At 35.4% G+C, this 25708-nt stretch overlaps 1 protein-coding gene across 5 annotated transcripts in view; it reads left to right on the forward strand.

Moving 5' to 3' along the window:
• SEPTIN7 (septin 7) overlaps window positions 1-25708 on the forward strand; it is a 111306-nt gene that overhangs the window by 63027 nt on the left and 22571 nt on the right. For all 5 annotated transcript variants that reach the window (XM_047695240.1, XM_047695238.1, XM_047695237.1 and 2 more), the window contains exons 4-9: window positions 1588-1694; window positions 14538-14638; window positions 15572-15706; window positions 20764-20881; window positions 22677-22769; window positions 23886-23982. In XM_047695240.1, the coding sequence (XP_047551196.1) occupies window positions 1588-1694; window positions 14538-14638; window positions 15572-15706; window positions 20764-20881; window positions 22677-22769; window positions 23886-23982 (651 nt within the window). The remainder of the gene's footprint in view (window positions 1-1587; window positions 1695-14537; window positions 14639-15571; window positions 15707-20763; window positions 20882-22676; window positions 22770-23885; window positions 23983-25708) is intronic.

The following is a 25708-nucleotide window of genomic DNA, read 5'->3' on the forward strand; positions in this document are numbered from 1 at the left end:
AGAAATTTCTGGAATTTTTACGTTCAGAAAAAAGTGACATCCCCTCATTCAAAGGGGTAAACCCTGACAACCTAGTATAGATCTTAACTTTCTTGGGAGCCAGTATAAAAAGAAAGAACTTAACCTGGACAGAAATAGTAATGCTAATATTGTGATATCAGTTATTTAGGCTATAGGTGTCTTTTTTTTTTTTAAGATTATTTATTTATTTGACAGAGATCACAAGTAGGCAGAGAGGCAGGCAGAGAGAGAGAGGAGGAAGCAGGCTCCCTGCCGTGCAGAGAGCCCGATGCGGGGCTCAATCCCAGGACCCCGAGACCACGACCTGAGCCGAAGGCAGAGGCTTTAACCCACTGAGCCACCCAGGCGCTCCTATAGGTGTCTTTTAAACCAGCCGAACTATTAACAATAACTAGATTCTTTAATTGTGCTATATTAATTGATAATTGCAGTTTGATTTTTAATTTATTTTTATTTATATTTTTATATTATTTATATATAATATTATTATATTATTATATATATATTTATATATGATGTATATTATATATAAATATAAATATATTTAATATATTTAGCCTTGTATTATATATATCTTGAAGCTATTTATATTTTGGTAAAAATTATATTTATATATAATTTATATATTATATGTTGTATTAAACTTGACATAGAGAGTTAAAGAAGAGTATGTGAATCTGAGCAGAAATTGTGTTTTGCCTTCTTCCATTCCTACCTCTTACCTCAGTCAGGAGCACTCTAAAAAGTAATTACCTATGATTTTTTTGGGATTTGGTTTATGGAAAGATACCCTTTATAATTAAGGTGATCGATACATGGGTGAATAAATTAGAAGTACTTTTTTGTGATTCAGTTTTATACTGAGATGCATTTTGATTAATTTTTCTTTTATCAGCAGATTTCTGCTTTTTATAGTATGATTTCTTTTTTGGGGGGTCATTCATTAATTACTGCCTATAATAAATGTTTATACCTAATTTTTTTTTATGTTTTATTTCACTGAAGTAGCAATTATATAATCCAAACTTGGGTGCTTCTTTCATAACAAACTTTGGTCTCTAGGAATACATTACTATTAAAAATGGAGACTATTGTATTAGATGCATTACTTTTTTTTTTTTTTTAAGATTTTATTTATTTATTTGACAGAGATCACAAGTAGGCAGAGAGGCAGGCAGAGAGAGAGGGGGAAGCAGGCTTCCTGCTGAGCAGAGAACCCGACGTGGGGCTCCATCCCAGGACTCTGGGATCATGACCTGAGCTGAAGGCAGAAGCTTTAACCCACTGAGCCACCCAGGCACCCCTAGATGCATTACTTTTAAAGGGCACAAGTTGTAGGATTACAAAGCTAAAAAGATTCCTTGAAAGCATGACTCTAATTTTGTAAGAAAATGAGGACAAAGAACTTATTCTAACAGGGAGTCTTTATAGTAGGTTTTCTAATGTCACTTCTTTGTTCCATCAAGAATTACTTATATAAAGCAAGTTTGGTTACAGTAATGGTTGAATATTTAAGGTTGATAAAGTGGCCAACTTTAACAAATTTTCCTCCCCCTTTTCTTTTAGGTGAATCTGGACTCGGGAAGTCAACATTAATCAACTCATTATTCCTCACAGATTTGTATTCTCCAGAGTATCCAGGTCCATCCCATAGAATAAAAAAGACAGTACAGGTATGTACATTTGTATTGTTCATTGATGATAAGCTGGGGTAATGTTAACACACACAATATACATGCTATAACTTTTATTATGCTTCCCTAGAGGTAGGTTTTATATTTGGCCTCATCCAATGTAAAATGGTAAACCTGATTGATGATTAGAAAGAGAGGGTGAATTTAGAGGAATTACGCTTGGCTAGAACCTTCTACTAAATTTGTCCCTAGGACCCTCCTATAGATTATACTGTGAAGTACTAAATAATACCCCTAGAGTTAGGCTGTCCAACATGGTAGCTACTTGCCATATTTAGCTATTCAGTTTGAGTAAGTTGAAAGCAAGTAAAATTTAAAAAGTTTGGTTTCTCAGTTACACCAGTCATATTTCAAGTGCTCCTTAGACATGTGGCAAGGGTAGTATGGCTGTATTTGGGTAGTATAGATGTATTTCCACTGTTGGAGAATGTGCTAATGGGTAGTGTAGAAAAAGCTTGATTTGCAGAAAAGCCATTATTACTTAAATACAGTGTTCTGTATTACTCAGTGGCATAGTCCTATGTGATAGATGAATGGCAATTGAAATTTTAAGGCTCCCAAGCTATGTGTAGTCTAATTAAGTAGTTCTTAGTCTTTAATGTGTGTTTAGATCAACTTGTTAAATTTAGTTCCTGTTTTAGGTTAATTTAGTCTGAGATGGGTTGAAATTCTGCATTTCTAAAAATTTTAGGTGATATTGATACTGCTGACCATTAGATCACACTTCATATGACAGAATACTCTAGGCTCCAGATCTCTACTATTCAGTACAGTAGCCAGTAGTCACATGTGCCTGTTGAGCTCTTAAAATATGGATAGTCCAAATGGAGATGTTATGCAAGTATAAAATACATCCCAGATTTTGACAATTTAGTATGTAACAAATATAAAGTATCTTATTACTAATTTTTTTATATTGATTACACTTTCCAGCAATAATATTTTAAAGTGGCTACTGAAAAGTTTTAAGTTACTTGTGTGGTTCACATTACATTTTTGTTTCAGTACTCCTTTAAACTGTTGATTGAAAAAATTGTTAGTGGGATGGTACAGTAGTAATATATAGCCCATAAGCAGAGAGGAGGGGGGTGAATAGTTCTTTAGGCTTTATTCAGGCTGGAGGTGGATTTGAAGGATTGGTAGTGATTATTCTGGTGCACAGGGTAGAAGGACACTCGGGAAATCCTGGGCAGAAGCTCATACATATCAAACTGCAAGATGCAGTTTAGTAATTAGATTCTTAAGAAGTAATTCTGTCAAGTGGATATTTTGTTTCTTTTTTTGAAGTTTTTCTCTTTTAGGAATTTTTTTTGTATCCTTCGCTTGAAATTACAAATTACTTGCAAAATTGTATTCAAAAACTTGACACTACATTGCTTATTTATTTTGTGATCAGTGTTGTATATATAAATATATATATTTTTTTAAGATTTTATTTTTATTTATTTATTTGACAGAGATCACAAGTAGGCAGAGAGGCAGGCAAAGAGAGAGGAAGGGAAGCAGACTCCCTGCCGAGCAGAGAGCCCGACGTGGGACTCGATCCCAGGACCCCGAGATCATGACCCAAGCTGAAGGCAGCGGCTTAACTCACTGACCCACCCAGGCGCCCTGTATATATATATTTTAAAAGATTTTATTTATTTATTTGACAGAGATCACAAGTAGGCAGAGGAGCAGGCAGAGAGAGAGGGGGAAGGAGGCTCCCTGCTGAGCAGAGAGCTTGATGTGGGGCTCAATCCCAGGACCCTGAGATCCTGACCTGAGCCAAAGGCAGAGGCTTTAACCCACTGAGCCACCCAGGCGCCCCCAGTGTTGTATATTTTAACCCTAAACAAGAAGAGGAAATTCTAATTTTTTAATTTAGGTATTTAAATTCAAGATAAGTAAACTATGTATGTAGAAATGTTAAAGAAACGGCACAGTACAGATTCCTAAGTTCAAGAATATTTAGTCTAAGGACACCTGGGTGACCCAGTTGGTTAAGCATCTACCTTCAGCTCAGGTCATGATCCCGGAGTCCCAGGATAAAGCCCTGCATTGGACTCCCTGCTCAGTGGGAAGTCTGCTTCTCCCTTGGCCCTTCATCCCACTCATGCTCTTTCAAATAAATAAATAAAATCTTTAAAAAAAAAAAGAATATTTATTCTAAAATACATTAGATCTTAGTGGTCATGTACTTGCCAGTAGTGTTCTTGGTAATTACTGCTGAGTCCTCTTTGTAGCTCTGGCGTATGGTGTTAATGCCAGGCTTGCATTAGTAAGTCATTAGTATCTTCCAGGTACTATTCTAAGCAGTTCATGTGCATTAACTTATTTAATTCTTAACAACAACTTTATGAGGTAAGTGGTATTATTACCGCCATTTTACATAGGTGGAAACTGAGGTAGGGACATGGTCATATCCCTGAGATCACATAGTTAAGAGTGACAGAACTGGGGCACCTGGGTGGCCTCAGTTTTCAGCTCATGTCATGATCCCGGGGTCCTGGAATCGACTCCCATATGGGGCTCCCTGCTCAATGGGGAGTCTGCTTCTCCCTCTAACCCTCTCACGTCTTGTGCTCTCTCTCTCTCAAATGAATAAATAAATAAATAAATAAATAATCTTAAAAAAAAAAAAAGAGTGACAGAACTGGATACAAATCTAAGTGGTCTGGTTTGGTGTGTATTCTGTCAAATTATGCTGTCTCTATACTGTTAATATTTAATAGATGCTAGTTTCATAGGTTAACCAGTTCTTAATAGGTGGATTAGCTTTCCTTTACAATCTCCCTATTTAATAATGTTTCATCCAACAGCTTTTTGGTTTTCTTTCTTTTTTAAAACCTTTTCCTTTAAAAATCTTATATAGAGAGAGTTTCCCAACTAGGCAGTTTAGACAAAATGAAGACAAAATGATTTGATCAGTGAAGTCATGTGAAAATTGTTAAAATAACATAAAAAATGCCTCTATGGGGGCGCCTGAATGGCTCAGTCGTTAAGCGTCTGCCTCCGGTCAAGTCATGATCCCAGGGTCCTGGGATCGAGCTCCACATTGGCTTTGGGCTCCCTGCTTGGCAGGAAGCCTGCTTCTCCCTCTCCCACTCCAGCTACTTGTGTTCCCTCTTGCTGTCTCTCTCTCTCTGTCAAATGAATGAATAAATAAAATCTTTTTTTTTTTTTTTTAATGCCTCTGTAAGCAGTAAGGGGCCGATCATCTGACTCTAGCTAGTAAGGGATAGTTTCAGGAAGGGATTTTTTGTTTGTTTGTTTTGCTTTTTAAATCTCAAATAGTACATACATGATGTTTGCTGTTGCTTGTTAGATTTAAATTTGCAGTCTGGACTCAAGGGTAAGGACTTCCCTTCAAATACTAAGCTTGAAATTCCAATTAACTACTGCTGGGTGGATGATGGAAGCCAATTAACTCATGAAGATTTTGTACCTTACATGTTTTATTTTACTTTGCTTAATGAAGACAAAAGAAAAATACTCAAGCTTTCTTGGTTCATCCATGCAGTGTTTTTTTTTTGTTTTGTTTTGTTTTGTTTTTAAACCAGTGTCTGAACACATGAAAGTACCAGTGCTTGCAATTTCAGGAATTTGACATAAAGAAATCGAGTCTTTTATACTCTGTAGCAAAGTATTTGCTCAAATAATGAGAGATTGCTTGTAATGTAGTTACAACTGTGTGTATCCTGTCATGGTCTACATATTGTAAAAAGGATATTAAATAGAATTCATTATCATATTGTCATCAACGATTCTCCATATTGTGAGACTGAATATTTTCCTGTCTTCTCAATTTTATACAGTGTGCATGCTTTTATAATTTTGCCTTTCAGAAAAGAAATATGAATACCAAAAGATAAGTATTTACAAGGAATAAGATTCATATTAAGAATTGGTTCTAGGTCAATTCAACAAAAATATGTTCCCTAAAAGTCTTTATGCCAAAAATAAATTTGCCAAACAAATTTATTAAAAATACTGATAGACTATATGGTACTGTCTACCCTAAACCAGTTGCTCAGACCAAAAAACTTGGAGCCATCCTTAACTCCTTTTTTCTCTTTCAATCCACATGTAGCCATCAACAAATCCTGTTATCTCTACTTTCACAGTATATCCAGAATTCTTTCTTATACCTCTCATATGTAGGGTTCCATCATCTCTCTGCCTAGATTATTAGAATAACCTCCTAATTCACCTCTCTGACATGATCCTTGGCCACCATCTCAATCTTTTTTTAACAAAGCAGTGAGAGTCTTCTTTCATAGTCTCAGAATAAGGCCAGAGTCAGCTTTTTAAAAAGTTTTATTGATCTATTTCTATTTTTTTTTTGAGCAAAATTTTCTTAATATAATTTTTAAATGAATATGTAGCTTTATACTAAAAGGGCACAGATTTTAGCATAAAGCTTGATGAACTTTTGTATACATGTTCATATATTTAGGTAATTACCACCCAGATTAAGATAATGTACATTTCTAGCACCCTGGCAAGTTTCCTTTTGCCTCCCCTCAGTCAGTATTACACCCAACTCCAGATATAAATAGCTTTCTGACTTCTGTCTCAATAGATTAATTTTGTCTTTCTTGAACTTCATTTAGATATATACTCTTTTGTGTCTGATTTCTTTCACTGAAGATTATATCTGTGGTATTTGTACTGTATAGTTATAGTCCTTTTTCATTGTTGTGTAATATTCCAGTATATGATTATATCATAAATTATATTCTGTTGTAGATAAGCATTTAGGCTTTCAATTTTTAACAATATGAATATTTTTATACATTCTTTTGGTGGATCTGAACACTTGTTTCTGTTGTACGTCTTTGACACATTAAGTAAAAGGTATTTTATTGTTTCAGTTAATTTTCTTTGATTCTTATGAGGTTGAACATGTCTTTTATACTCATTAACTATTCAGATTTCATTGAAGTGTTTTGATCATTTTAATGTTTTCTGTCTTTTTCTCTTTGATTTGGAAAAGTTCCTTGTCTAGATAATTGTCCCTTACATTTCAGACACTGAAGATACTTTCTCTTAGGCTAGCATCTGTTAAGGAATATGGAAGAGGCTCTCAGGATTGTTTTTACATTTACTTGTCTCCCAAATAATCCTGTCTAACTCACTTAAACTTCTTTTAAGGTAACATTTCAATAGTGTTCTTTTCTATTGTGAATATCTTCCCAAGTCTCCCTTTTTTGAAAACAAAGGAGTAATTAGGGCTTGACAGTATCTGTACTAAGATTTTTATGACAAAGGCCTGTGTATCACTCTTAAATCTCCTCTTTTTACCAAAAGTTAAGACCTATAACATCTGAGAACTGGGTTGATAATGACTAGAATCCCAGAGAAGTACTCTGGATGATATTCCTTCATATACTGGAAACAAGTTGAAGATCCTGTGTGCTCTCTTCCTCACTTATCCAGGAGAGAACATAACATGTTCTGAGTCATTCCATTTATTTAGAGAGTAGAGGGTAGTTTTCTTTCACAGTTGACTGGCTCTTCACCAAGCTCAGTAATCTAGCAGATAATCTCCTCTTGGAAGCTCATAAATTCTTTGTGGAGGGTGGTCAGAAGTATTACATCTCAGCCCAGACATAGCAGACCAGGAGAAACATAAAACCCGGGGTTTCAAAAGGCATATGTCTGCAGTTTCTCACCTGAAGGCTTTCTGGAACACTTCCAACTGTCAAAAAAAAAAAGAAAAAAAAAAGTAAAGAAAAGAAAAAATGCTGTGATGTAGCAAGGTAGGGAGTGAGATTTTAATAAAGACTGTGATCTCATAATCTCCTCCCTGAGCATTATTTATTTATAGAAGACTGGTATCATAAGAAATTCTTCCACATTTGCAGTCTTAGAAGGAAAGAAAAGGTGTCTACACTGAATAGAGAGATGGTTCTGAACTTCTCATATATCAGTGGTTCTGATTTGAATGGAATTTTCAGTATTAAATAGAAATCCTTTGTGATTAATTCCCAGTGTCCTGTCTTGGGCCTCAGGACTCAAAATGTGAGCCAACACTCTAGTCCTAGAGTTCTTGGTACTAGTGGTTCTCACACGTGAGTGTACATCAGTCACTTGGAAGGCCTGCTAAAACAGATTGCTGAGTCCACCTCCCCTCAGAGTTTGCTGTTTAATGGGTTTGAAGCAGGGCCCAAACAATTCATGTTTCTACCAAGTTCGCAGACTATGCATCTGCCAGTCAGGATACATTTTGAGAACTACTGCTTTGCAGTGTTTCTAGCCTGATGCAAACTGGTTTTATTCTGTCTCTCTGGGAAGAAGTTAGAGAGTGTACTGTTTATCCTTCATTCTTTCAGAATATTTCACATTGAATGAAATAGTACCTTTAACTTCCGTTTTTATTCATGTATTTTTTAATAGACTCATTAAAATGAAGTGATAGAAAGCATTGAATATTTGTTCCACTCTCAAAAACAGATCTTCAGATTAACAAAGTTTTAAGAAAAATATTATATAGAGTGTTGTGTATATAGTAGCAAATTTTATAATTTTGTTATATTTGAAAATTTTTGAATCCTATTTCAAGTCTGTGAAAGGTTGCCAACTGTCTCCAAGGGAAAGACTGTCCTTTATTCTGAGACTAAATTGCTTCAGTTTCTTCTGTGAAATCAGAGTGTTAGATTTTTTTTTTTTTTTTAAGATATTAGAGAGAGAGTGTGTGAGAATGGGAGTGGGGGAGAGACAAAGGAAGAGGGAGAGAAAGAATCTCCAGCAGACTCCCTGCTGAGCACAGAGCCCAGTGTGGGGCTTGATCTCAGGACCCCAAAATCATGACCTGAGCTGAAATCAAGAGTCACACACTCAACCAGCTGAGCCACGCAGGCACCCCAAGAGTGTTATTTTTTTCTTTTTTTCCCCCTTTTATTTATTTATTTATTTATTTATTTTTAAAGATTTTATTTATTTATTTGACAGACAGAGATCACAAGTAGGCAGAGAGGCAGGCAGAGAGAGGGGAAGGGAAGCAGGCTCCCTGCTGAGCAGAGAGCCCAATGTGGGACTCCATCCCAGGACCCTGGGATCATGACCTGACCTGAAAGCAGAGGCTTTAACCCACTGAGCCACCCAGGCACCCCTTTTTCTTTTTTTTAAAGTTCTTAGTTTGCAACCTTATATTGGTCCCCTTTAAAACTTCTTTTCTTGGTTTATGAAGTCCTTCAAATCACTATTACAGATTAAATGGGTATAGAAATTTTGGAGGTGAGGAAAGGTGAAAGCAAAGAATCCTATCCCTAAGATAACGTTTTATAGAATCCTTGAGACCTTTTTGTAAAGCCCAGTTAGGAAGCTCTCTTGTTGATATTGGTCCAATATTGATAGTTTTTTGAGCTATTCATAGAACAGACATTTAAATGCTTATTTTTTTTTATTTTTATTTATTTATTTGACAGACAGAGATCACAAGTAGGCAGAGAGGTAGGCAGAGAGACAGAGGGGGAAGCAATGTGGGACTCGATCCCAGAATCCTGGGATCATGATCTGAGCCGAAAGCAGAGACTTTAACCCACTGAGCCACCCAGGCGCCCCTAAATGCTTATCTTGTGCCAGGTTTGGGGGCTACAGTGATGATAGACATAATCAAAGTTCTTTTTTTTTTTTTTTTTTTTTTTTTAAAGATTTTATTTATTTATTTGACAGAGAGAAATCACAAGTAGGCAGAGAGGCAGGCAGAGAGAGAGGAGGAAGCAAGCTCCCTGCTGAGCAGAGAGCCCGATGTGGGGCTCGAACCCAGGACCTGGGATCATGACCTGAGCCGAAGGCAGCGGCTTAACCCACTGAGCCACCCAGGCGCCCCTTTTTTTTTTAAGATTTTATTTATTTGACAGGCAGAGATCACAAGTAGGCAGAGAGGCAGGCAGAGAGAGAGGAGGGGAAGCAGGCTCCCTGCTGAGCAGAGAGCCCGATGCAGGGCTTGATCCCAGGACCCTGGGATCATGACCTGAGCCGAAGGCAGAGGCTTTAACCCACTGAGCCACCCAGGTGCCCCCATAATCAAAGTTCTTAAGCTAGTCACATGAAGGATATAGCAAACAAATAGGATTTAGTGAGAATGTGCTGCTATAAGGTGCTATAGATTACCTTGGCAGATTTTAGTGTAGTAGGAATGAAGGGCAATATGGCACTGGTTGGGAAGTGAATAGTAAATGAGGCACGGATGATGGGATGGCTATGAAGGAAGGGATGAAAGTGAATACCTAGAGGTTGAGTGTAGGGTACTGAGGCAGTCGTTTGGTTTTTGTTTCCAAAAAAGACCTAAAAATGTTTATATCCTATGGGGAATTAATCCCTGAAGAGACAAGAGGTTGAAAATAAAGGATAAATAGTCTAAACACTTGTCAATATGACTCCAATATGGAATAATCAGATTCCTGGTATAGATTAAGAAATTAGCCTTAGGAAGAAAGGGATCTATTCCACTGGACAGAAGGAAAGACTGTTGCTTCAGACAAATTGGGGATGCTCTTATCTTCATGTAGAGATGAGGTACTTTGCTGAGGATGGACAGAAATAGGGTAGAGAAGACCCATACTGAGAAATGAGAGTGGCATGAGACTAAGGAGCACATAGAAGGATTATTGGATAGCAGGGAAATTCCTGTCAAATCGAAGTTCATGAATTTTGTGGATCAGAAAGATATCTTGAAAAGGAGAAGGAAATAAAGGGTTTAGGAGGGGGCTCACTAATGAAAATGAAAGGGACGAGTTGCTTAAGATCTCAATGTAAGGAGTTGGGAAGTTAGGGGTAGTGATTTAGTGTGTGTGTGTATGTGCGTGTGTGCACACATGTGCGTGCTTAGAGATTTATTTGAGAGAGAGAGCAAGAGCTAGGTGGGGGGCAGGGGAAGAGGGAGAGGGAGAGAAGGGATCTCAGGCAGCCTCCACGCTGAGCACAAACCCCAGTGTGGGGCTCCCATCTCATGACCCTAAGATCATGACCTGAGGTGCCCCTAGAATTCAAATCTTTGGAACAACTTTCTTTTTTTCTTTTTTTAAGATTTTATTTATTTACTTGTCAGAGAGAGAGCATGAGCGGGGGAGGGGCAGAAGGAGAAGCAGGCTCCTTGCTGAGCAAGGAGCTGGATGTGGAACTTGATCCCAAGACCTTGGGATCCTGACCGGAGCCGAAGGCAGACTCTAAACTGGCTGAGCCATCCAGGCATCCCTGGATCTGCTTTCTTAATAAACTAGGTCAGGGGCTTGATGAGAAGCAAATAATCTTTAGGCATAAGTATTGTACCTTTGGTCATTGCCTCTTAGTTTCTTGTGGAACATAATGAAGTATTTAAGTATTTAAGATAGATATTTATCTTATATATCTTATCTTTATCTTAAATATCTAATTTATTTATCAGGCATTAAATAATCAAAGTAGATAGTTTTTGTGTTTGAGCTAAGTGAAATATCTCAGGCTATTTAAGTCTCTGTCGTCCCAAGTCCCTGCAGAACTTTGGCTGTAATGCCACCTCCTAAACAAGTTTGGGTAGAGAGGTAAGCTCCTGGCAGAAAATTTTAACCCTCTCTATGAAATTTAATATAGTTAATTAAGTAACACTTTCTACTTAACAAATAGCTCTTTTATAACATTATGTTATAAAACTTTTAACAGTCTTTTGAAAATGAAAGAAATGAAGTTATGAAAACACTGAATGTTTAATTTTTTTTTTCTCAGATTGAAAATTGGAACAATATTAGAAAAAAGAGTGCCTTGGATTTCTGGAAAGTAGGAGTCCAAATGAGGCCTCCGTAAATTAATTATACATAAACAATGTAATGGGCTTTAGTTTTATTTTTCAGAGAGAAACACATAATTGAAAATACCCTTGATTCATTCCTTCAGTATTAAATTATGCATTTAATCTTAGAGGATTTTGAGTGATGCCATAAAATATGCTGATGTGACCTGCTTAAGTAAAGTGCATGGGAAAGTAGCCATTTGGAATAGATTTCTTAAGAAAAGTTTGAAATTCCTGGACTTGAACTAATTTGTTTTCCATGGATCCCATGAGGATACTTGCAAAACCAGATGATAGGATACAGTTGGATCCTGTGAATGGCACTAGTTTACAGTTAAGTTTTCTGGATATCTTCCATATGTTGCCTCCTTCTTTCTGTTTTACCATATATGGATACATAGAAACTCATAGACCTGAAAAGACCTTTTATAAACAGACTCTTTGAAGTATTTAAAATACAGATCTTAATTTTTTTTATATCAGTAAACAATTAAGTTAAACTGATTATAAAAACAAGGAAACAAAGATCTTAAAATTTAAGCTGGTATGGTGTGTGATTAGTATACAACCTATTATTGAAGATAGAAATGGGCTTTACTTACTAATAAGAGAACCAGAAATGGTTTGGAGTAAAATTGGGAGATGACTCATGTAGAACAATTATATTTTGCATCAGTTTCTAATATACAGTGCTTTGTCATTTTTTTCTTTTTTAAAGATTTTATTTATTTATTTGACAGAGAGAGATCACAAGTAGGCAGAGAGGCAGGCAGAGAGAGAGAGAGGAGGAAGCAGGCTCCCTGCAGAGCAGAGAGCCCGATGCGGGGCTCAATCCCAGGACCCTGGGATCATGACCTGAGCCGAAGGCAGAGGCTTTAACCCACTGAGCCACCCAGGCGCCCCTACAGTGCTTTGTCATTTAAAAGAATTATTAGGAAAGGGATGGTATGATTACTTTGGATATTTCTGCTTCAGTGCCAGTTACCATAAATGAATAAGCTGTTTTTATGGAAGGAGATGGAAGCAAATTCAAGGTATATTGAGATGTTGGAAATTGTCCATTTTTTAAATTGATATATAATGACAAATAACTCAATTGTCCTTTGACTAGAGGACAACCATATATATAAAATATGAACTTTGTAAATCACGTGGCATAATATCACTTTTTTTAAAAAAGTTTTGAAAATCTAACACTGGTAAGTCTGATTATTTCATCATTTTACCTTTCTCATGTTGTGAGAGTAAACGGGTATCAGACTAGCTGTATTATCTTAGCTATGTGGTGTGAAACAGTGGTCTTCTAAGTAATACACATCTATTGTTGATACTGAAAATGGCCAGAAAATATTAAGAACCCTATTTATTGATGTTTATTTTTTTAACCTACAGAGAATTAATACTGTGTTAATACTTATTAACAGATTGCCAATTATGTATATTTGGTAGATATTAATAAATATATTTGGAATGTGCAAAATTTCCACTGGTATTTCACACTAGGACTAAAACAGTATAAAGACCACTGGTCTAAAAGATAAGACCTTTGCCTTTTATTTGTCTAAAAGATTAGAAGCCCTTCCATGGGCATACACGTCCAAATCTTAGGCAGTGTTTTCAATTTTAACAAGATTTTTTTTATATATTTTTTTTAACAACTGTTGGCTGACATAGACCTATACTGTCCAATTCAGTGTCACCAGGCCATATGTGTCTATTTAAATTTAAGTTGATTCAAATTAAATAGTTAGTTCAGCTTATTAGTTGCTCTGGTCACATTTCAAGGGCTAAGTAGCCGCATGGCAAGCATCTACTGTATTGGATAGTGCAGATACAAAACATTTGCATCATCTCAGAAACTGTTCAACATTATGTTGGACAGTGTTGCTGCAGACTTTCTTGCTCAGCAGTCTTAATTCCTCAGTCTCTTTATGCATCACCTAGCCTCTGTAAAAAATGCCCAAGGAAAATGGAAATTACATCATATTTGTAATACCAAAAGGTACACTCAACTTTTTCTACCTAGAAATTAGTCACTTTTCCTTTCCAAAACATAAATAGTTGAAGTTGCTTTTCACATGATATTTTTCCCTTAAGTCTTATGGTACTTAAGTCATACCATCTTTTGGCAATTAACACTAAACATTTGTGTCTAATTCTTCGCTCTTAAATTAACCGGTCAGTGTATGAAGAGCCTCTAGTCTTAGCCCTTGATATAAATGTACATTGAATGAAAGCTTGTGTTTTTCTGGGGCAATTATTCCCTTTTTCTCTTTGAATCAGTGTTTACTTTAGCAGGAGCATATGCCCAAAATGAATGAGTTGTATGTTCTGACATACATAGCTCAGGGTTACCGAAAATCTTTAGATTGCTCTTGGCATTGTTTAAGTCCAATACCCTTTCTCAAATAGAATATTTTCACAAATTGTAAAGAGAACTAAAGATTTTAGTCAGAGTTAGTAGGATTTTTTTTTTCAGTGCCTGCACTTTTGCTGATTGCCTCTGTCAAATGTGTAGTATAATATTTGAGAAAAGAATTGGATCTTAACTATATCATAAACACAAGTGTAAATAATTATGGCTATGCTGAAAAAGATTTGGGAATGGTAGTAAGTTAACTTGAGTAATTGATTTGAACCAAACTAGGTGGAGGTAGTCCAGGAAAACATTTATTGTAAATGGTACATTAGTTGTACTTGTTTGGTTAATTGCATTTGATTTCTATGAGTTACCAAATCATTCAAGCACATTGTTTATATTATTAGATATGCGTTTATATTATATGAGTATTATATGGCTTTAGTGACTATTACTATTTTCTCAGTTCCTGTTTTTCTTCTTTATGTCAGTTATAAACCATAAACCCGCTGTTTATATATGCCTTTCTTTCAAGTACCCAGGACTTCTAATATCCACAGTAATTGATTCTAAAGAGTATATGGGGGTGGGTTTTTGTTTGTAAAAATTTCCAGTTGGTTTTGATTAATGCTCATCCCCTGCCTCTTACTTTGTAGGAAACCACGGGTGTAATGTGTGGTATTAATACCTGTACCAATGACTCTTACAGGTGGAACAATCCAAAGTTTTAATCAAAGAAGGTGGTGTTCAGTTGCTGCTCACAATAGTTGATACCCCAGGATTTGGAGATGCAGTGGATAATAGTAATTGGTAAGAAGGATTATCATCACTGCTTGCACTGGCGTTTGGGGTATGGGTGGTTAGAGTTTTTCTGCTTAAGATTTTTAAACTTCTCATTTTAACAAAAGTTACTGAACTTTTAAGGCTATGACTTAAGTTCTTATACTAACTTGGCCACTTACTTGAAAATGTTGCTTAATTTTTCTGAACTGATTTCTATAAAATAGAGATAATACCTATCAAAGAATTATTTTGGAGGCAAAATCCAAAACAACATAGAAACAAGAATTCTCATTATTATAAGGAAGCTAAAACTTTTCATTTTCTACTATAATTTTATCCACTTACTGTATATATTATTTTCTGTCACATCCTAATTTAAACCTGATTTTAAATATTCAGCTTTTCCAAGTCATAAGTTTAGAAAACATTCATGACATTCTATTTGGAAATAATACCTTAGTATCTTCTAAACAATATTTAAATTTTTCTTTGAGTACCACATTGTTTTTGAAGTAAATTTCTGTGTCAGCTTTTAAAACACCTAAATAATCATGGACTACTACATCAAAAACTAATGATGTTCTGTATGGTGTCTAACATAACATAAAAACAACAACAACAACAACACCAAAATAAGTTCATCATGAGGTTTTTGTATTATTTAATCTTTCCATTTGAAATCTGAAACCAATGCAGATAATATGATAATTTTGTTGAGCTTTGACTCTATATAATTAATTTTCTTTGATTTGGAAAGTTTAGAAATAATGAATCAAGATTTATTCAATGTGATTAATATTTGTTTCTTAATCAGTATATGTAGAATAATTTGAGATATTTTCCAGTGGTTCGATTGGTTTTGCCTATTTAAAAATAATGATTACTCCACTTTAACAGTCATCAATTGTACATTCTTATGTAAATTGAAACTTAATTTTTTTATTTGTCTGGTTTCTCTAGCTGGCAGCCTGTTATTGACTACATTGATAGTAAATTTGAGGACTACCTAAATGCAGAATCTCGAGTGAACAGACGTCAGATGCCTGATAACAGGGTGCAGTGTTGTTTATATTTCATTGCTCCTTCAGGACATGGGTCAGTACCTTGATACTTCTGGTAACTTGCTGTTGCTTATTATTATTGAACTTCGGGTACATATTTTAGTAATCTAGATCTCTGTGGAGCACATTTAACTACACGAGTGGTGAAATCCCAAATTCTATATAAAAATGAAAAAATTATAAAAAACACTTTTTAAGTCCTAGATAAGCTAATAGTAATTTTACTTCTTAGTTTATACATAAGACTTTTTTACCTGCTTCACTATAATATAAAAAGTGTTTCCATCATGGTTTAATGTCTCAGTGTGGCTAGTTTAGTTTCCTTTTGACCTCTTGCCACAAATTGAACTACCAAATAATGAGAAACAGCTATAACAGCTTAGACATATTGTAAGAAACTCCAGAGATGTTTTTACTGTGAGTCTGATAGAGAAGATTACCAGAAAAGTTAAGTACCTGAGTTCTTATGTGCCGTTTATTTCTTCACTAAATTTCTTTGGCTCTGTTTCACCTTAGCTATCACAATCATATTATTTAAGTTTCATATTATCTGTGCTAACCGTCTACTTACTAGGAGTTTAAATGTAAGTATCTAGACATTCATATGAACTGATTATTTTTTTTTGTTAGTATGGCCAGTCTCTATTCCTTTTTTTATTGTTTGTACTTCCTCTGTCATTTGAGTAGGTACATGTGTCACTGTCAACTGCAGATGTTTGTATTTACTCTTCTTCAGTCTTTTTCTTTGGGTAGATGACTCCGCATAATTCAGCTACCTGATGAGTAGAGCTGTGATCTCTCCACCAAAAGGAACCAGAATATTATATAACATCAGACTAAATAGCATTACGCCACCTTAGAGTACCGTAGTATAAACCAGTTCCTTCCTAACAGTACCTTTCTCTTCTGTTTTCTGCTGCTTTCTCCACCATTTTCCTAGATAAACTAATGCCCATCATCATTATTATGGTTGAGCAAAAAGTCTTAATTATATAGTTTACCATTTTTGCACTGTCAGATTATGGTGGTGCAAATATTTCTTCTTTTATTTCTAATATTCTTCTGTAGTGCTCTAAGAAGTTTACATATTTAATGTGCAAGATTGACTCATCTACTTAAAAGGCTCAAAAAAACCAACTCAAAAACAAGACACTGTACATAGCCTTTTATGAGTACCTGCTAGTTTCTTCCTGAATTTATATACTTTTTTTTTTTTTATCATTTTAGGTTAACTTGTTAGGACTTTTCTTGGAAGCCAACGGAATAAAATCTTAACTGCACTTTAGTCAATAGAAATTTGACGGTTTTTATCCAGTTTTTATTATTTTAGATCTTTTGGACTCTCTCCAGTATTTAGTAATTCTCATGAAATCACATTCCTTCCATCCCTAGGGGAAAGTATATTTCTTAAAATTGCATGGGAAATAAGATTTAAAAAAAAAATTTTTTTTTTAATGATTCAAACGGTGTGTGGTAGCTTTGGGCCATTTCTTATTTGTAATGAGAGACAGGGGTTCAAAATTTTTATTTTCTGAAAACATGATTTTGAATAGTTTCTCATCTTAACTACTTTGAGGCATGGAACAAAGTTTTGCCCGTTGGTATGTGTTACTGTGGATTAAGTGAAAGAATAAAACATTGAATTTATGTAGAGAGTTCCTGATCTTCTGTTCACTATAGACTGAAATTCTAGGCAGTCTAATAATAGTTGAATCAGGGCCTTTCTATCTTATCTGGGTAGTCCCTAGATTCCCTTTTTTAAGGGTCTGTTATGGAGTAATTATAAATTGGTTCAACATTGTATTTTCAGTGTCCCCCACCTCAGCCCACCCAGTGTCATCTGTAAACACAGGACTGATTTATGACTTCAAGAATTGTTGCTTCATTTTCTGTTCAGTGCTTGGTAATAGTTATTAAAATTAAAAACTGACTTGGAACTTGAGTTTTAAAATGGTATACTTACCCTTTTGAATATTGATTGCCATTTAAAAAAATCAGTGCCATTCAGTGAGTTTTGTATAGAAGATTTTTTTCCTTAGAAATATGTGTATGTGTATATATTATAAATATTTGTCATTTCCCCTATAGTCATTTTATTTTGCTGTAGGCTTTGAGGTTAAATAGTCTTTTCCCTCTAATGTGGGTTTATCTTCTAGAAATTCTATAAAGGACTTTCCATTGTTTAAAACTAAATTTCTTGGAAAAGATGACCTGAAATAAAACTATAAATGGACAGAGGAAAAATTTCAACCAGAATGTAATCTACATGTGAACTAAATGTTTTCTGCTGTTGACATTTTGTAAGCTTCTGAAATTTGTATTCTAATTTAAAAGGGCAGAAGGGTTTTATTGGGGCTTTTATAAAGGTTTTACCTTTTTTTCCCCCTAAAGTTTAATTTTTAAACTGATTTAAATGTTCTTCGGCCTTGTTTCATATTTAAGAAGTTGACTTTACCCATTACTTTGTCATGGTTGTTTTTTAGTGTCTTTCTCTTTCAAAGTTGAGATAACAAATATTCAGCAAGTCCTGTTTTACTTTTAAGTGTAAAACCTTGTTAACTTTGATTTTAATTTTAGTATTTTATATTAAATGATCTTAAGATGTCTAAAAATATTAGACTGAATTCTTTTCTGTTACTGGTTTAATGAGGTGGTATTGGGGGTAACTTAAATTTATTGTGAATATAATCTGGAAAGTGAACTACAGAAATTTACAAATCTGAAATTGACCGGGTCATGGCTTTTATATTTAATGTTGTATGTAATGACTGATGAAAAAAAGCAAAACCTAAATTTTTCAAAGTTGGGTAGGTTCTTTCACTTAGCACTTATGAAGTAAGGGTGCTGTTTATAGATAATACAGTGTTATTCCAGTGACAGTCTCTTTTCGTGGTGTTCCTTATTCTCTGAATGCCAATAACACATTTCAAAGGATTCAGGATAAGGAGAATTAGAATAGGAGGTAGGTATCTTCTCCATACCTGCCTTCCTACTCCATATCCCTATCTTTCTGCCAGTCAGCATCACTACCACTAAGAGATATGATATTATTTATTATTTGTTAGTAAAAAGGAATACCTCTTTAGTCTCTGGGTCCCCGACCTCCCATTTACTTACATATATGTATGTGTGAGTATATACAGATATATCCACATACACAATGTGTTTATTTAACTATAGTACTCTAAAAGAACTCTTTATTTTATATTAGTAAAATTCATCATGAGAATAGATCTTTATTCCAGTTGTTTTTAAGGTTTGTAAAATTAAAGAATACCAGTTTAGAATGGTATTTCTATGCAAAATACTCCCATCATCTTCACTTATTTTTGTGGAATATTAATTTTTAGCCTATACTACATTCTAGATGTGAAGAATTTCTTTGGTTTTCACTTAGAGTTATTCAAGAACATAAGAAAAATCACAGCAGCTTACTTTTTTAGTCAACAAGTATTTGGGAACTTGAGGTGTCGACACTATAATAGCTGTTGGAGATATAGATGAATGAGACAAAGACTTTGCTCTTAAGGATCTGCCAGTGAGAAGATAGGGAAAACAAATACACAATATATGGCAAATTAAGTGTTGTGACCTCGTAGAAGATGCCTAGTGTTAGGTTGGGGAAAGATTCCCAGAGGAAATGAGGATTTAAACCAAGTTCTAAAGGACCAATAGGAATTAGGCAAGCCAAGTAGAAGGGGAATGGGAATGGAGCATGTTTTAGGTAGAGGCAGTAGCCCATGACCTGTCAAAGTATGGTGCTTTCAGGGAATCATGAGAGGTTCAAAAAGGCTGGAACATTATAAGTTGGAGATAGCAGAAGATGGTAAAGGATGCTAACAGATGAAGACAGCCAGAAAGGCTATGTCTTCACAGGCCTTGTAGGCCACACTAGCCAAGGAATCTGGCCTTTGGTAAGGTTTTCAGTCAGGAAAATGACTCATTCAGATTTGGATTTTAGAAAGACCTTTCTGACTGCAGTGTGTATGGTTTGGAGGGAAACTGGGTGCATTCTAGTAATTGTCTGTATGAAAGGTCTCAGTGGCCTGAACCAAAGTAATACATTTATTTGTTCAGCAGGTTTTGGGAAATCTTTGGGAGTGAGAATCAGTGGAGGAAGGAACCCTGAGTTTCAGCCTTGAGTAATTGGGTGGATTATAGTACCATCCTCAAAAATAGTACAGAAGAGGAAGGAAAATTTGGGGTTCAGATGAGCTTTTGATTTTGAGGAGCTAAAATTGGATGTCCAAGTAATATTTGCACTGGGTAAACATGACTCTCCAACATAAGAATGAGATCTGGGCAGGATGTGAAGGAAGATTTGAGACTCATAGAGGATGATAGAAGTCATTGTGGTCAATGATAAGCATACAAAATTAGAGTAGAGAGAAAAGACGGCCTAGTCTAGAGCACTCTGAGGAAGGGAACTCTTAAGGGACTAACTTACAGAGAAGATCCTTAGACGTACCCTAAGGGAAGAGCAGCTTATGAGAGAGTAATGTCAAATGCTGCATAATGAGTAAATATAAGAAGTAATGGTAAACACCACAATATCTGTGAGTTGTTGATGTTAATTATATTAGCAGCATGACATTATTTGGTGACCTTCTTGAAAGTGTAACAATAAAGTGAAGGCAGCAGCCAGATTGTAATGGGTGAAATTGATGGTGAAGAGCAGTCTCTTTTGAGCCTTTTATCTGAGACATAAAGTTGGCAGCAAGAACAGAATGTGGGGCTCAAAGAGGACTCTTATTTTTTATTTAAAGACAAAACAGAGATTTCCCAAATTTTGAGTAGTAAGTATAGAGGCTATTCTAGGAAAGCCTGTTAGGAGATTTTCTGGTTTTTCTAATTCCTCTTTAAGGCCCAAACCCTATGATCAGGTGTTCAGGGGCTGGAGTCAAAGCCTTCTTAAACATTCCAATGCTTGTTGAGGTCCTGTTCTACCTAACTGTTGCTGACCCAGTACATCTTCAGAGAGTGGTTCTGATAAGTAATTAAAGTAGTTCCAGTGTGTTTAATTTAGCACTGGGGTTGTGAATGATCTATTCCCCCAAATTAATCAATTGTATTAAATATCGTATATTTCAGACTTAAACCATTGGATATTGAGTTTATGAAGCGTTTGCATGAAAAAGTGAATATCATTCCACTTATTGCCAAAGCAGACACACTTACTCCAGAGGAGTGCCAACAGTTTAAAAAACAGGTGAGAAAAGGAACTTGAATTCTTGGGTTTCTTATACCACTCATGTAATTTGCAGCTTTTGTATTTTCAGTTTAATGTGTTACAATGTATTTCTCTTGCTACTTTACTGTATGGTCATTTGTACTGTTTTAAAAATAACTCTTGAAAATAATCTGCCTTAGTTTTCTCCTCAGAGCTCTTATCCGTTACCAATAGTGCCGTTATCCTTTGTCAATTTAAATAAGACTCTTAGATGTTACTGTTACAACCTCCTCCACCAATCCTCTCCACACCCTTTAGAATTATATTTAATTTGAGAGAGAGAGAGAGATGTGTGCTTGTGCATATGTGGGGGTGGGGGAGGGGGCAGAGGGAGGAGCAGAGGGTCAAGCAGACTCCACGTTGAGCGGGGAGCACAAGGGGCTTGATCCCAGGGTGCGTATGAAAATTATCTGGAGAAGTTTTTTAGAATGAGTTATTGCGGGCACCTGGGTATCAGCTGGTTGAGTGCCCAACTCTTGATTGTGACCCAGGCCATGATCTCAGGGTCATAAGATGGTGTTCTGGGTCAGGCTCTGCATTGGTCATGGAACCTGCTTAGGATTTCCAACACCCCCTCCCCCCGCTGCCCAGCTCACTCTCTCTAGGAAAAAAAAATATATAAAGAGAGAGAAAATCAGTTTGGGACTGTATCCTTACCAATAAGTTTTGTAGATTAAGGTGAGGAATTGGCATTTTTAATATACAGCCTCTGGCTAAGAACCACTGCTCTTAGATCAAGCCACTAGTGTTTCTTTTTTTCCTCCTAGTCATATATTTGACGCTTCATCATTTATTATGTTTTTCTCTATATAGATACATATCCCAATTGTAAAAGATGTGTGGTCCTGTTTTTCTCTGTGGCAGTTTCACCTTTACCTACTTTGTTTAGGGCCCCTTAATGCTGCAGGGACCCCCTGCAGTGATGGTTGTGCTGAAATACCCGTATAGGCAAGGACCTAGTTCTGGGTATATTGGCCGTTGGTTTATTGTGAGTTTGAATAGGGTAGGTAGATGAACATTATTTGGGTGTCTCTGTTCTCTTTAGAATTTGGAGCGATTTGGAATTAGTCTGAAGTAGTTCATTTCTGATGTTACTAATTAGTAGCCTTTTTCCCCCCCCTGCATTTTCCTTATTAGCTCTGGAGCTTCTTAATTTCCAGGACATGTTTTTTCTCTTTGTGTTCTTGCCTGATCTTATATCTGTTACTCCTTGACGTGTGTGTGTGTGTGTGTGTGTGTGTGTATGTACACAAATGGACATGCAAGGATATTTTCTGATCAGCATGCCGATTTTTCTTCTGGAGCCGGTGCTGTACTTAGTTTCACTTACATTTGCCAGATTTTACTAAAATTTAGGTGAGTTGAAGCTATGTTGATTGAGTTGAATAAAACAGTTGGTGAGAGTTCTATTTAGAGAAAGAAGGTCAGTCATTGTAAATAAATAATGTAAAACCATTATAGTAGAAATCAACTGGAGAAAGCTGTTTCTGGAATCTTACATCATTTTTAGAACTCTTTTGGTATTATAACCATATAACTTCAATACTTCTGAAATAATCAGATTTTGGAAATAGTATTTATATATCAGCTTCATAGCTAAAAAAAAAAGATTAGCATAGTTCTTTGCTTTTAGATTACAGTTTTGCATCACTGAAAAATAGTAAAGGAATTGGAGCTGAGGAATCAGGAATTTAAGGAGAATATAATACAAATAAAGCTAATCTACTAAGTATGTGTGGTGTTCTTTTGCTAATAACTTACTCTTTCATTTTAGATAATGAAAGAAATCCAAGAACATAAAATTAAAATATATGAATTTCCAGAGACAGATGATGAAGAAGAAAATAAGCTTGTTAAAAAGATAAAGGTAGGTTTATTCCCATATATACACTAAAATGTTTTAGGGCCTTAAAACCACTGAAATATCCACAGAAAAGATAAAAAAAAATCAGTTGTTTTAAGTAGTTGGCTTACAAAATGAATTAGGGAGATTATTCACTATTGAATTCAACTTTTCAATTAACTTTGTTGATTGGCTGTTATATGTAATAAGAGGTGTGGAATAGAGAGATGAATAGCATAATCTCTGTTTTATAATCTCTGTCTTTGATTTTCAGTTAACTGGTTTTATAATTATGTAATTTTCCTCTTTAAAAAAATGGGTAATGAGAAGGGAGAGGATTTGTTCCTAAGTACTACTATGCACAATCTTTAAGAGCCAGACAAAAATATGTTTTCTTTTGTCTGTGTATCAAAAAAAGCCAAAACTAGTACCAACATAATTTTCCGTTTTTTAATTTATAGTCATTCCTAAGTACTTTGAACCTAAAAATGATGTGTTAATTAATGGCATTATCTAAGCAAATAATTATCTTGGAATAATGAAATACATATATCTGACCAATGAAGAATTTCTATAGTTTTATAAAATAGTTACATATTTTATATATTCTTAAATATTTCTGGAAGCTACAAGAATTTTGAAAGATCGTACTCTGAGTTAGTCTGGATGTACACAAATCCACTCCTCCAGAGCTAGAGTTCCATAGATAAAGTTGTAGTACATATAATCCCTGCTTCCAGGACTGTTAGGGTTGGTTTGTGATCAGATAGGCAGGCTAGTCACAAGCCTCATGTTTTCCCTCTAACTGCCAATGTGTTTTTTACCCTTTCTAACTTTTCAATATGGGACAGTTTCTTTTGGAGATGATTTTTTAAATAGCTACTTTGATAAATGGAGTGAGTGCATATGCCTTAGTATTCTTAAAATTTCAAAGAAAATACAATTTTATTCATTGTTTACATTGATGAGAATACCATGTGATGACAATTTTAATAATAAATAGTAATTGTGAATGGCCTATAAAAGTAAATACAAAAACTGTCAGGGTAATTTTTTTTTGGTAATGTGTTGAGTCATGTTAACTTCTTTATTCTTGAATTTGTGAGGACTACAGAGATATATTTGAACTTTGTTTTATAGGACCGTTTACCTCTCGCTGTGGTAGGTAGTAATACTATCATTGAAGTTAATGGCAAAAGGGTCAGAGGAAGGCAGTATCCTTGGGGTGTTGCTGAAGGTAAGGTTTTCTTCAGTGAATGGCTTTCTGTAAGATCTCACAAAAGTGATCAAAAGTTTGTATTTCACATTGATATATTCTGGATTTCCAGATAGTTCTGAATTCCTTTTCATTTAGCCTCATATGCGCATAAGTACATTCCAGTTTCTCACAGTTTGTGTTCTACTAAGTCAGGCAAGTAAGTATGTGTTAAATCCCAATTGTAATACTTTCCAAGTCACTTGTCAGTATGCTCTGTCCCATCATTAAATATACTCGTGTTTTCTTGTTTGAAAACATACTTACAATGCAGAAACTCTTTACCTGGGGCCCAAAGGTTGCTGCCAAGGGATCTAATAAATCTTCTGAAATTGAAAATAATTTTTGGAGAAAAGGACTGTCATTTTTATCTGAGTCTCAGATGGGTCTGGGACCCTAAAGAATGAGAACAACTTTCATTTTAAACCAAGTCACAACATTCATGATATCCTTTCTTTGGGATAAAAGTCATCTTTTCTTGGTATCACATCTTTATAGTAAAAAAAATTCAGTGTTAAGAGATACTCTACTAATTTTTAAGGCATTTTAAATACCAGTAAAATCTTAGTTCATAGTACCAAACCTTAGAAATCTTCTTGGCAATAGACACTTTTCCCCAAATTTGTGTTTATTATATTGGTGTGACCTAATATTTAATCTTATGTGGTACAGTAACTTGGAACCAAGATTGAGTCATAATTGTTTTATCTACTTGTTGTTATTAGTTTGAAAAATTCTGTAATTTTTAGCAGATTGTTCCAAGTTATATTCCTTATCAGCAGTTTTCCCTATCAGTGAGTGACTGTACTCATTCCCAGCTCTCTGTCATCCTCTGGTAACCTTCAGTTGCTGAGCTGAGCCTTTAGAATTTCTATATTCCTTGAAAATAGGGGCCGATGGAATTGCTTTGTTTGTTTAGTTTTAGTAGCCCCACCCTACCCCCACCAGAATGTTCATACCAGTGATCCATTTTTTAAAAATAAAGAACCTTAAAGTTCTTGACTCATGGCTTTATTTTGGCCACCTTAAGGAGGCTTTTCTAAAGTGATTCTCCCTCACCATAACACTAAGCTTTAATTAATTAATTAATTGATTAATTTAAGATTTTCTTTGTTTATTTGACAGACAGAGATCACAAGTAGGCAGAGAGGCAGGCAGAGAGAGAGAGAGGAGAAAGCAGGCTCCCCGCTGAGCAGAGAGCCCAATGTGGGGCTTGATCCCAGGACCCTGAGATCATGACCTGAGCTGAAGGCAGAGGCTTTAACCCACTGAGCCACTCAGGCGCCCACCAAGCTTTTAAAATACATTTTATGGAGCACCTGGGTGGCTCAGTGGTTAAACGTCTGCCTTTGGCACAGGTCATGATCCCAGGTCCTGGGAACGAGCCCCACACTGGGCTCCCTGCTTAGTGGAGAGCCGCCTTCTCCCTCTCCCTCTGCTGCTCCCCCTGCTTATGCTCACTCCCTCTCTTGTCGTCTCTGTCAAATAAAAAAATCTTTAAAAAGATATATTTTATTGTGGAATAAATACATTCTCTTACAAGTGAATATACAGTCTCCCCTTTCAGAATTTCAAGATTGTTTCTGATGAGCTCATTTATTAGGTTTGTATATTTTATCATTGAGGATTACACTACAATAAATAATATTATAGTATCCTTGTTTGGCATGCCCTTCAATTAAGTACTATGTTATAGTGTTTAAACTAT

Source organism: Lutra lutra, chromosome 11 (genome assembly GCF_902655055.1).
Source record: "Lutra lutra chromosome 11, mLutLut1.2, whole genome shotgun sequence".
NCBI classification, from domain to species: Eukaryota; Metazoa; Chordata; class Mammalia; order Carnivora; family Mustelidae; genus Lutra; species Lutra lutra.